General features: G+C 41.2%; 2 protein-coding genes and 1 long non-coding RNA gene across 3 annotated transcripts in view; 1 reads left to right on the forward strand and 2 right to left on the reverse strand.

Annotated features, from left to right (window-relative positions):
* Positions 1-10179, reverse strand: part of LOC110070534 (trypsin I-P38) — a 24282-nt gene extending 14103 nt beyond the window's left edge. The window contains exons 1-2 of the mRNA XM_078384777.1: positions 1730-10179; positions 539-888 (exon numbers count right to left, since the gene is read on the reverse strand). The gene's annotated coding sequence lies outside the window, so the exon portion shown is untranslated. The remainder of the gene's footprint in view (positions 1-538; positions 889-1729) is intronic.
* The window catches only part of LOC144586477 (uncharacterized), a 66563-nt gene that overhangs the window by 28557 nt on the left and 24476 nt on the right, over positions 1-13530 (reverse strand). The gene's annotated exons all lie outside the window — the stretch shown is intronic.
* Positions 9061-13530, forward strand: part of LOC110070532 (putative DBH-like monooxygenase protein 2) — a 23161-nt gene continuing 18691 nt past the window's right edge. Inside the window, exons 1-4 of the mRNA XM_072987098.2 lie at positions 9061-9395; positions 10070-10216; positions 11688-11849; positions 12128-12211. Of these exons, the coding sequence (XP_072843199.2) occupies positions 9087-9395; positions 10070-10216; positions 11688-11849; positions 12128-12211 (702 nt within the window). The 5' untranslated portion in view covers positions 9061-9086. The remainder of the gene's footprint in view (positions 9396-10069; positions 10217-11687; positions 11850-12127; positions 12212-13530) is intronic.

The raw sequence follows: 13530 nt of genomic DNA on the forward strand, positions 1-13530 counted from the left end.
TGGAGCTGAGACACCCAGAAACCCCACACCTCTCCAGCTGCTCCCCCAGAGATGGAATGGGGGTCAGGGCGGCACCAGTGACCACCATGCCCCCCTTCCTGTGAAGGGCAAAAGCAGGGCTGCAAATGGGAGGGCGGAAGGGGCAGTGGCCACAGGAGGGGGGTAGTGAGGAAAAAGAGAGAAAGAGATGAGAAGAGACCACCTCAGGCCACCAAGCCCCTCCTTGCTCCTGGGGCAGAGGCCCCTGTGCCCCCCCCAACTAGACGACTGACTGTGCCACCTGTTAATTATTGGGAAAAGAGCACAATTAATGTTTTCTTCCTTGGCTGCCCTACTTAAGAGCCATTTAGACATGCACTTCCTTTTGAGGAAGCCGACCTACATGTTAGGCTTCCTCAAAAGTTGCCTTACTGTTCTCCAGGTTACTTTGATGGGGCTTGTGCAGGAGAACCTCCTGGTGACCTATGTATCTTGTTGTTCACCAAGAAGTCTGATATTCCTCCCCAGACCGCAAAAGATCTGTGCATTCGGCTCTGACCTTTTTTTAGAGATTTATGTTTGGCCCTCGCAGCAGCTGCCTCACTGTGTAATCTTGCTTTGCACAGAAGTAGGTGCCAGTGTCTTCCAGTCTCGCCTTCTCCAAGATTAGGTTCAATTTGTAATTTTTCATTCCTGGGCTCTTGAAGTGGCCAAGAAATTCCTTCTCTACGGGAGGATCTGCTCCAAAGCCTTCTGAAGTAAAAATCACCAGCTGAAGCCGTGCATCCTTCTCTCTTGCTTGCTTGTACCAGTACATGTAACTATACTGAGTACCTACTTGGGAACAATTCAGATTCACAGGCTGTGCTTCCTTGGTGATCACATACAAAGACTGTTCAAGAGCAAAACCTGTATGAATGAAAACAGGGATGAAAGAGCTGAAATTTTAATCTGATCAAAGAGACATAAAGATGTTCTGATCTCAGAACTTATTTACTTACTTTCTTACTTATTAAATTAATTAATTTAATTATTTACTTTATATACTGCCCCATAGTGCCAGACCACAATTTTAGGCAGTTTCCAAGCACTTAGAATATAGGTATCAAAAGATAAACACTAAATTGCAACACAAATAGCAATAGCATAATACTGCACATAAAACCAATGGCACAGAAACAAATTTTCACAGAAATGCGGAAAATATAGGCAAGAATCAGAAAGAATGCATGTAGTTCTTATAAATTTTGAAAATCTTATTGTTCAATATATATTGTTAGAGGAGAAAGGTCAGAAGCATAAATACAGAGCTTTCGTCAAAACTGAGTTGAAATTAATTAAGAAGTATTTTTAACTAAATATCACAGAGAGAGACAGACAGACAGACAGACACTCCTGAGATCACATAGCTGTTGTTTAATCTGTTGATCTTTGTGACTCACACTTGAGTCAAGTACTGGCCTGGAATGGGTCACAATAATAATGCTTCTCCTACTTTCTTATAAAGGTCTTTGTGGATCTTTCCAGGTTTTGCAGGAATGTAATTGCTCCCTTACAAAGAATAGAATTAATATATACAAAATAGGAATAGATGTAGTTTTATTATATCACATTCAACTCCCTTTAAAAAGATGTATCTGTCCAGACATACAATTAGCAGACTAAGACTGGGTCCATATTTTAGGCTGGGGTGATAAGTTAAACTCAAGCCTGCAAATGTAGAAGTGCACAAATTGGAACAATCACTTACCCGATGAGAATAATAAAGCCATAAGCAAATGGGAAGTCATTGGGGCAGTCATACATTTGTCTGGCTGAATCAACTCCAGATGCAGCAACATCCTTGACATTCAGGCAGCAAATGCGACAAACACAGGTTTGACAACAGGAAGTTGACAGAACACGGGAGGAAATTAGAGGCAGGCTGCTGGGGCAAACAAGCTAAAAGCAGAATCAGAGAGAAGTGTGAATTATTCCTATGTATTTAATGATAGTCCAGTACGGATGAATGAAGATTTGTAGACAGATCTCCATAAAAGTCTTCCGAGTCCTCCACCCCATAGGACAAGAGGACGCAGCTGATTCTGGGATATCATTCATGGCACAAGTAAAATGTTCCTCCCCTCCCCTCCTCCTGTTTCTCATTCTTACTAACTGTTAGGGATGGGTGCCATTTGGATTTTATGTCCAGGAGCCCAAGCATTTCTGGCTGTTTTGGTGTCAAAGCTACAGACGGTCTCATTCAGCCATCGTTTATGTTTGGCTCTCTCAGCAACTGCCTCACTGTGTAATCACTCTTAGCCCAGAAGGAGGTGCCAGTGTCTTCCAGCCTCGCCTTCTCCAAGATTAGGTTCAGTTTGTAATCTTTCATTCCTGGGCTCTTGAAGTGGCCAAGAAATTCCTTCTCTACAGGAGGATCTGATCCAGAGCCTTCTGAGGTAAAAATCACGAGCTGACGCCGTGCCTCCTTCTCTCTTGCTTGCTTGTACCAGTACCTGTTGAAATAAGTGGTCTTTGCTTGGGAACAGGTCAAGGTCACTGTCTGTCCTTCCCTGACCACCATGTCTGGAGAAGGATGAACAGCAGAGCCTATAAGAATGTTTAGAAAATGAATAAACAGAGCAGAAAGTAATTATCAAGATAGCTTTGGAATCAAAGGAGATATTGCAAATTCAAATAAAGGATATTTCTCAAAGAGGGTTCACTGAATTAAATGTTTGTATCCAGAAACTAAGTACCAGAAGCTCCCTCTGTTGTTGTTTTTTAAAAGATCCCTGGGTTTTTTGGTACCAATGACTTACAACTGAGTCATGCTCGATACAAACTGGGCTACACCATTGGGAGCTACTTCACTTTATTTCCAGATGGAAGCGGAGAATGGAGAGATGGACTGGCAGGGCACGAGAAGTGAGGAGAATGAATGGCAGAGAACAGGAAAACAGAGGGGAAAGAGAGAGTACAAGAGAAAGTACATACCTAAACAGAACAATAGAACAAGAAGCACATGGCATTCCATTGAGGTTTTGCGCCACCAAAGAAGACATGTCTTTGACTGAGCTATCTCTAAACATGACATTTTGGATGTCCACTAAGTAGATAATGGTGCCCAGTGTGATATAGTGGATAGAATGATGGACTAGGACTCAGGAGGCTGGGTTTGAATCCCCACTCAGCCACAGGAACTCAGTGGGTGTGTGGACCTGGCAATACCATGCCTTAAATAGCTCACTTACCCCAAAAACCCTATTAGGGCTGCTATAAGTCAGTTCCAACTTGATAGCACATAAGTAATTAATTAAGTAGATAATGTGCGCTTGGACATGCACACACATGCACACATGCTCGCGCGCACACACACACACCATAGGTGTGGAAACAGGAAATCATGTGGCCAAAAAAAAGGAAATTGAAGGCAGCTCAAGCATGGATATTGACTCAGCTGGGATAGGAGCATTTCAGTAGAAACAGCAATGCTGTTTTACTGGAAAAGGGCATTTAAGTCACACACACACACTTTTCTGTCCCAAAAGGAAAATGAAGCTTGGAAAAAGAAGAGCTTCAGCTTCTATCATGAATGGCAAATTTCTTGAAAGAGGTTTCAGATATTCTTCTTCTACTCACAATCTATCTACAAAGTCTATTTCTACCCAAAGGAGTCAGGGGAGAATGAAAAAGCCATCCATGTAGACTGGTGCATGTATCCTAGCAATTCAAAGGGCTCCGTCAGATGCATGAGTGAAGAAGCCATCATTGATCTTCAACAGTGGTTCCCAGCCTTGAGTCCCCAGATGTTCCTGGCCTGCCAAAAATCCGGGGCAGCACAACTAGTAGTGAAGGCTTCTGGGAATTTTAGTCCAAGAACATTTGGAGAACCAAGGTTGAGAACCACTGATCAACAGTAACACCATACTGTCCCCAATGAAGAATTTCAGGTAGGTGCAGTTTATACATTCACTTGCAACTAATCAAGTGATTAAACCAGACTGTCGAACTGGGCACTTGTATATCAACAAAGGGACAAGGTATAATAACACTTCATTGTAAAGGTTGGCCACAAGATGTGAGAAACGGTGCATCCTGCTACGACTGACTGCTCAGTTGCACTAAACATGAATTGAGCCCCAAACTATTTTGTCAATTGCATAAGGAACAATCTTATGGAGCTGGCTTGGCATATATCTGAAACCATGGACAGCTGCATCCAGCCAGGCTAGACAGTATCATGCAGATCTCTTCCCGCACTTAGTTTCTTTTAGGAAAGAAAATCACATTGAGAGCAACCATAGTATTTATATGTCTAGCATTTATACAGCACTGCCCCCTACTGGCAAGGAGCTCTAAGAGTCTTTGATAGAGATGTTTGTATTACATTATTGGGTTGGGAGTTGCAAGAGATGTCAGTTCTCCCAGTTCTGCCCAGTGGGTTTCTTGGTGAACCATCAGCCTATACATAATGCATAGGGAAGAGTGGTCTTTCTGGTTAATTAAAATTTCTTTATTTGGACTTATTCCTTCTCAGAGGGAAAGCTTCTTATCCAGTTCCCGTGGTGCGCCAAATGAGAGCAGAAACAAACATTAGAGGTCGTAGAATCATGGACTTGTAGATTTGGAAGGGACTCTGAAGGTCATAAAGTCCAGGCCTCTGCCAAAGCCGGAAATTGGCATCACTAAAACGATAGCCATCCAACCTTTATTTAAAATATTCCAGTGAAAGACAAACTCTATTGAGAGTTGAAAACATGTTAATGTCGGAGAGAGGTGATGGAGGTCGCCTTTTGGGCTTGTGGTATCAGACTTCAGAGGAATCCAGTGCTTAGGTCCTGAAGATCAAGCTCACCAAAGAAAACAAGTTTATACGAAACCTCTGGAAGGTGAAAGGAGCTCCGGCGTTGATACTCAGACAGTTTAATTAGTTAAAGGTTTTATTCCAATCTTGGGCTGACTAGAAATCTCCATAACATCCATTTTTGCTCTAACCTTTTAACCTTCCTTGAACCAGATTTGACCTTAGCCATTCATGCTTAAGTCACTTCCACAAGATGTATGCCAGACCCTTTTGCTTCCTCTTTCTAGACAGAATCTGAAAGCAATTTTATTTCAGCAGGCCCTTTTAGAATCTATTTGTTTTAATATCCAGTGATATTTTGCAATTTTAACCATTTATACAGATTGGTTTGTATCCCTGGGATTATTTAATGTGGTGGTTGTACAGTGGACCCTCGACTTACAGACGGCTCGACTTACAGACTTTTCGAGTTACAGACTTCTCTGGCTGCAAAATTTAGATTCAACCTGCAGCCGGAGAATCGACTTACAGACCAGAAAAAACCCAAAATGGAATAAAAATAGAATAAAAACCACTGGTTATGGGATTAATCGGTTTTCAGTGCATTGTAGGTCAATGGAGATTCGGCTTACAGACTTTTCGACTTGCAGCCACCGTTCCAATACGGATTAATTCCTTAAGTAGAGGGTCCACTGTATTGTTCAATATTTTTAAATTATCCACCTACCTAAGTACACCTTGATACAGCAAGGAAAGACTGGACCAAATGAAAGAAGACAAAATACCAACATAAAGGCCACGTAAATTCCTTTGCTATTGTTGCCAACAATCAGTTCCATGTGCAGCTGTTTTTTCTCAGCATTTGCACAAGGGGAAAATGTATTTTTTACATGCTTTGTGCATGTAGAAGCCCCACTGCTTCAATAGAGAGTTCTTCAGCTCATGCAATTGCAAACCTGTGATTGCATAGTGTGTTACATCTATGGGGTGTTACGCTCCATGTTTTACCTCTTAAGCTTTCCTTCTAATGACACACTAACTGGCTTATCCACTCTGGCTCTGTGTTAGGTCAATGCTTGCATGGCATGTAAGAATGAAATAACTCCTTTCTTTTTGACATTCCCTCCCTCAAAAAACACACGCCTTGAGATCCACCAAAGCAATGGACAGTTTAGGAACGTCTGGAATACAGTACTTTCCTCCTTTCCGTTCTATTCCAGATTTTTGTCTGCTTGCCTGCCTCTCCCAGCATCATTTCCTCTCATTTCACTCCCAGTGACAATGGCCTGATTAAAGCAGCCCATTAGTCACAACCACTGGCCTCACCCCATCTGGACCAGTGCACATGTCCTACTCCTCCTTCCCCACCCCACACTTTTAGCGGCATGAGTTCTCAATATATTCATTGTCACACACACGGACTTAATTCTCTCTGTCTTTCTTCATTCTGTGCCAGATCTTAAGTATTCTACAAGTGCCTATTTATTCTTTTATCTCCATTAATGCATCCTTATCTCTCCTTGCTGTCACATTGACATGTTGTTCTTCCTGGAAACCTCTCAGATCCTATTAAAGGACGGAGATGAAGAAAGACATTCAGGTTTCTTCTTTCCCAGGAACCTCGTTATTCTTATCTTTACTCAAAGCGGCTCTGCCTGTAGACTTTCAATATTCTCCTTTTCCAACACCCAATCACAAAGTAGAAGCTTGTCTTCTAATGGACTTTACTCCACTTGAACAGAAAAAAAGCAGACAGACAGACACAAATAAACAAGTAAACAAACAAACATGGTTATGTAATCTATTAGTCTTCAAAAAAGGTGTAGAAAGATTGCCTATAGTTCTTTGAGCACTTTTATTCAATTTTATGTTGTTATGTGCCATCAAGCCAGAACTGACTTATAGGCAAAAGTAAAGGTTCCCCTTAACATTTAGTCCAGTTGTGTCCAGCTCTAGGGGGTGATGCTCATCCCCATTTCCAAGCCGTAGAGCCAGCGTTTGAAGAGTTTCCATGGTCACGTGGCCAGCATGACTAGACAGGGAACGCTGTTAGTTTCCCACTGTGGTGGTACCTATTTATCTAGTTGCATTTGCATGCTTTTGAACTGCTAGGCTGGCAGGAGCTGGGACAAGCGACAGGAGCTCACTCCATCACGTAGATTCGATCTTACGACAGCTGGTCTTCCAACCTTGCAGCACAGAGGCTTCTGTGGTTTAACCCACAGTGCCATGTCCGTAGAACTGACTTATGGCACCCCTAATAGGGCTTTCAAGATAAGTGAGGCATTTAAGGAGTTGTTTTGACAGTTCTGCACCCTCAGTGATCTTCCATGGCTGAGCAGGGATTCGAACCCTGGCCTCCTGAATCCTGGTCCATCCACTACACAATACTGGCTAGCTACACAGCAGGAAACATAGGTTAGCACTAACTGGTCTACAACCAATCCTATTTATTTCAAGTGTCCACTTCTTCATGGTTCATGCTTTCAAACAATTGTGTAGTCACACTTTCCATTTCTAGTGATATGCTTGAAACCTCTTAAATACAGATCTGTCAGCTTCCCATGCAAAATAGATCCTGTCTTATACAAAGCACAGAGGGGAAATTGTTTCGGGGTGTTCCAGAGAATTTCCCTGAATATTTCATTTCTTCGTTTAAAAATGAAGCATGTTTCCAATTTCCTTGAGGGGTTTGTTGTGCTACAGTGATTTTGTAATTATACTGTATATTTATAAAGTTTAGTTCATAGACTGGGGCCGCCCTTCTGCTCTGATCATGAAGCACCTATGCTTTGAATCCATCAAATCAGTTGTATTTGATATTTTGTTGGGTTTGACTGATTTATATCTCTCCTCCATAACAGTGTGCATAGTCTTAAATTCCAACACGCAAGGAGATACTTGCCAAAAGACTTCCGACTTGCCAGAGCAACTCTGACATTACTGTGAGCAAACAACAGAATGTTCATTGATGAAGCTGACACTGCAAGAACAGAACAGAAGGCCAAATCCATGTACTCAAATTGCAGAGATGTCATCTAAGGAAATGAAAATCCAAGATTAATATGACGATATGAGTCACTGAAATCCCTTTCTAAAGACACAGATTAAGTGTTCTCAACTCGGTTTTCTCCCTTTCTAGCAGATTAGCGTCTTCTGGCTCTGATGGATCTGTTTAGAAGGAGGAAGTGAACAAGCACACCTCCCATGCAGGAGAGACATGGGTTGTGGGGCAGCTTAGTGGGTTTTATGTAATTGGACAGGATGGAAGTTAAACAATGACAGATCAGGAGCCCATGTCACTCACTGGCTCAAACCAACAGGCTACTGAGACCCATGTCCCCTCCAACCCAGTGTTCATCTCTGGGAACAGCTGCATTTTTAGGTAGTGCTCCACCTCACCCTTCACATCCTAAACAAAAATCCCCAGCCCATGTTTTAGGAAATTGTTCTCACTGAATAGGAAACTTAGGAAGAGAAACAGAAAACCATCCTGGGCAGAGAGAACCATATTGCAGGGATCTCTGTGAGGCCCAGCAGATCTTAAGAGCCCTGGGCTAGATATGGAAGAACCAGGTCAAAAAACCAGAATGATTAACACTCTCCTTTTCTGTAGAGTCAGCCTGCGTGGACTTGGGCAAGCTGCAAAGTCCCAAGGTACCCTCAGAATAAATGAATTGTTTGTTTCTTTGTTTGTTTGCTGTTAAATAACAGGCACAGTCAATCAAAATTATAAAAAAATTGACTGGTATATAACAGATAAAGTGTTAACCAAAAATGTATTATTATTCATCTCAGAAATCACACCTTCAGAGTTACAAAAAACAGCAATATCAGGAACAACACACACACTGCGCCAATATTTTACAGATACTTAAGTTTTTCATTAAAACGTATATTTATTATTGTTGCTGTTGTTGCCGTGGTCAGCATCATCATCATTGATATTCTTTTTTTTAAAAGTCAACAAACAGCAGAGAGAAAAATATTGACACACTTGGTAAAATGCACCCCTCCATGTTCTCATTGGTGGAGATTTCCACTGTGAAATATACTCGCAGAAGTGCCATTAAAGATTTTTACAACACTTGGACAAAGAAGAATCTCTTGCCCAAAAAAAGCAGGCAAAATTCCTTTTGGGAAGGATGCCATCTTCTTATGTAAAGTGGCAGATTTATCCAGCCCTTCAACATCTGATATTGAAGCACCAAAATCAGTGCCCTTCCTCCCTGGCACCAGCCCCAGCCAGCCCCCATATAAACTGCTCCTCTTTCATACCAAAGGGTTAGAAAGAACCCTGTTGGAGGGTGTAAGAGGCAGGATGCAGGCGCACTTGGGTCCTACAACAAAGAGGCAATCAAGGATGAAATACCTGCTGTTTTTCATCTCAACCTTGTGCCTTTGCTCTGGGCACTACACAATTCCTCTATTGCGTTTCTCTGTATTTCTAGACCCTAGACATGAAATCTATCTCCGATGGGACCATGACGATGAAGATGCAATGATGACATTTGAACTTCAAGCCCCGTCTACTGGGTGGGTGGCTTTTGGCTTCACCCATAACAAAAAGATAACTGGGGCCGATTTTGTAATTGGTGGAGTCCTTCCGGATGGCAATATCTATTTCTCGGTAAGTTGAAGAGATAAGCTGATCCTTTAAAGGTTATTCAGCTCCGCACATATTAGAATGTACAGAAAGGGGACAATTTCCACTTTGAAATGACACACGAATATGGATGCAATTAGCCAGAAACGTATTAGTGTTCAAGTAAAGTTTGTGTAACTTTCTATAGCAAATTACAGCTAATTGATGAGGAGACAGGGTGCATCTTGGTCATGTGATTCATTGTGAATCTGACGATGTGCACTGGTACAACATCAATTAGCCAAAATGCAACTTATGCAAACCTTATACAAACCACCAGTAGGGTTCTTTCTAAAGTATTGTATTCTCTTCTGCTGCGTACACCATAGAGAGTTCATGTCCAGAGCCACAGAGATCCCCTTCTGGCAAATGTTTTGGGTAAGTCCCCCTGTTTGGTTCATGATATATGTGCCTAATAAACACCAGCTCAGTTTATAGCTGGGGCCATACTCATCTCTTAACCATGCTAAAAATACAGGGATCATATTATACCAGAAAATGCAACATTATGGATTTTTCAACCTGTTGAGTCCTCCAACCAAGGAGATCCACCATTAGGTAGAATTTGAATCTAAGTGTCTTTGACTGAAACCCATCACAGCACATTGATTCTTTTGGTTCCCTGGGCTTTGCAACTTAGCTTTTTCTGTCTCACCAAGGACTGGCATGGTGTGAATGAAGAAACTGTCCTGGAAGATGAAAGCCAAGACTACGAGTTGCTGTCACTGACACAAGATGCAACATCCACCACCATGGCATTCCAGAGATATTTCCGGACATGCGACCAAAATGATCTGGACATCACGGTAATTAAGATGGTAGCTCTTAAAATTCTGAGGAGGGTTCAATCAAGCTAATGTTGTGGCTCACAATACAACAGACTTCAGTATGATTTTTCATCAACATTTTTAAAAAATCATGGGAGAGACTAAAAGTATGGTTAGCTCTTCCACTAAATCAAGGGGCCTTTAAAGTTCTTTCTTGTTATTTTGGATTTAGCCAGCCATTGGACCCCAATCTGTCTCACAATTAGAGCTGTACAATTAAATATACTATGATATATGAAATATTAATATTATTTTTTTAAATTACAAAATGTAAGTGACATTCAAACTGATATGTGGAGAGTGGGTCCACAAGGCAAAGGGTTGCGTTTTTTGTTTGTTTGTTTAGAACACCCACCCACTCTTGCAGAGTGCATACAAGTCAAATGGATAAATAAATAAGAAATTACGGAATGTTTTCCCACCGGGTATGTTAATATTCTTTTAATACCTGCTTATAATTTTCCCAGAGTTTTAAATAATGTTTTGAGAAAACTTTTCATAAAATTCTTTACTAACTGGGCCTCTGGCTTCGAACTTTGGCGAGTCTGTTTCTTCAATGCTGTCTTATGCTTGCTGCATTTATTTCAGGTTTCATAAGCCTTTTTTATTCTTCAAATGTATGTTGCCCAAAGAAGCTCATTTATTTTATTTTATTTTAAATATTTTTGCTCTGCGTTTCTCCTAAGAAAAGAACCAAGGCAGCTTATAAAATTAAAAAAAATATATTAAAGCTACAAACAATGAATTATTCAAATATCAAACAAATCAATAACAGTGTGTTAAGAATGTTAGACAGCGTGGATAGCTCAGTGGTTTGGGCATCTGGCTGCAGAGCCAGAGGCTGGGAGTTCGATTCCCCCCTATGCCTCCTTGAGAGGGGCTGGACTTGATGATCAATAAGGTTCCTTCCAGCTCTGCAATTCTAAGCTTATTATTAAAAGAGATTTAGAACCAACAAAATGTAAACCACCTCATTTTAAACCTCTCCTAAACAATCCCATCCAACTCCTCTCATATCAGCTCATCTATGCTCTTTGGACATGTGCTGATTCCTCATTCTCCATGCATTGCCTCTGTCAAAAGGGAAGCAAGTGACACCTAGAGAGAGCATTCCAGGTTTTGGCAGCCCATGCATGGAACATGTTTCTTGGAATGCTTGATGGGTGCTGGTGTGTTTTGCCTTTTGGTGTCAGACAAAACCATCCAGATTTCAAAAGTATTTGAAACGTTGATGAGCATCATTGATCGTTCCTTTACAATTTGTCCATGATTTTATGTATGTTTTAACCTTGTAAACCAGTCTCGATAAAGAATGGTGTAAAGACTGTGGAAAATGAGAGAAATTTTCATTTTAAAAAAACCACAAAAACTTGCCAGTTTGCCAGTATCCAAACATGTGTGAGAATGTGATAGCACAGAGAACTTTTCCTTTTAACGTCTTCCTATACAGGGGGACACATTGCGAGTGCTTGCCGCTTATGGCACAAATGACACAATCGACTTCTTCAAAGGAAGAATAGTCCACAAATCTCTCTTCTTGATGCTGCAGTCAACTGAAGAGGAACTGCAACCCCCTAGGGTCTATCATGTGTACGATCTCAAGCTAAATGATGTGAGTACCTAACCTAAGAACAAACCTGATCAACCTTGTAGAACACCAAAGAACAGGACATTTCCTGATAGATTTCATTCATTCATTTGCCATGGTTGTCGTGGAAGTCTCTTCCATCTTAATTTTTCAAAGATGTGACTCGCCTTGAAAACATCCTAAGGAATAAAGCCATGTGCATGAAAACTGTCTCCCCAAATCCCTTGAGTCATGGATCCACCAGGATCAGGATGTGGCAACCTTATCCAATATTCAGTGCATGTTTTGTTTTCGACTTCCAGTTCCCTGTTCCAGTGGATGACACTACTTATGCCTGCACTTTCATCCCACTGCCCATTGTCAAGACAAAACATCACATCTACAAGGTAATTGTAGGAAGGAAGCAGTGAAGTCTGCATTCATCGTTCTAAAGCTCACAATAGGCCTATTTTAGGAGATGCCATGAAAACAATTTCCCAAGGCATTGCATTCATCCACATAAATGCTTGTTGTTACATGCCATCAGGTCACTTCCAATATATGATGATCCTATGGATGAGAGACCTCTAAAATGTCCTGTCCTCACCTGCCCTGTTCAACTCTTGTAAACTCAAACTCCTGGAGGGAGTCAATCTATCTCATATTTGATCTTCTTTTCCTGCTACCTTCAGCCTTTCCTAGCATTATTGTCTTTTCTATAGATTCTTGCCTTCTCATGATGGTCCCAAAGGAGGATAGCCTCAGTTTTATTGTTTTTGTCTCCAGAGAAAGTCTAGGCTTGATTTGATCTAGGAATTGCTTGGCTGGCTTTCTAGCAGTCCAGAGTATCCACAATGCTCTCCTCCAGCACCACATTTCAATCAAATCATTTTTCCCCCTGTCAGCTATCTTAACTCTCCAGCTTTCACACTCATACATTGTGATCACAAACAGAGTGGTGTGGACTATCTTGATCTTGGTTCTCCAGTGACACATCCTTACACTTGATGATCTTTTCTAATTATTTCACTGCTGCCCTTCCTAATCTCAGTTTCCTTCAGTTTTCTTGGCGGCAGTCTCCATTGGGATTGATGATTGAACCAAAGTATACAAAATCTTTAACAATTTCAATTTCTTCATTGTCAGTATTAAAACTGTGTAATCCTTCTGTAGTTATGAATTTGTCTCCTTAATGTTCAACTGCATTGCTGCTTTGGCTCTTTCTTCTTTCACTAAAAGGCATTTCAAGCCATTGCTGTCTTCTGTCAGTAAATGGCATTAGCTGTATATATTCAGTTACTGATGTTTCTTCCACTAATTTTCACTCCTCTCTTATCTGAATCTTATCCGGCTTTCCGTATGGTGTGTTCTGCATGCAGATTAACAGATAAGGGAGTAAAATGTACCCTTTTCTGATACCTTTGCCTATAGGAAACCATTTTGTCTCTCCATATTCTGACACTACAAGCAGAATATATCAACTGAGGGAAAATAATAGCATCAGAATTCAAGAGGGCAGTGAGAAGAAACATCCCAGGGCTCCAAACAAACTTTTAGTGTCTTTGGCCCCTCATAGCATGAGTTTCCAAAAGAGGTGGGTTCACACTTCACACAATTTTAAATAAGACTTGCCACAGCCAATGTGTTGTAGCAGATAATATACATTAGGCGAGGACTCAGGAAACCTGGGTTCAAATCCTTTCTTAGTTACATAAAATCCCAGGGT

Source organism: Pogona vitticeps, chromosome 2 (assembly GCF_051106095.1).
Source record: "Pogona vitticeps strain Pit_001003342236 chromosome 2, PviZW2.1, whole genome shotgun sequence".
Classification (NCBI taxonomy): domain Eukaryota; kingdom Metazoa; phylum Chordata; class Lepidosauria; order Squamata; family Agamidae; genus Pogona; species Pogona vitticeps.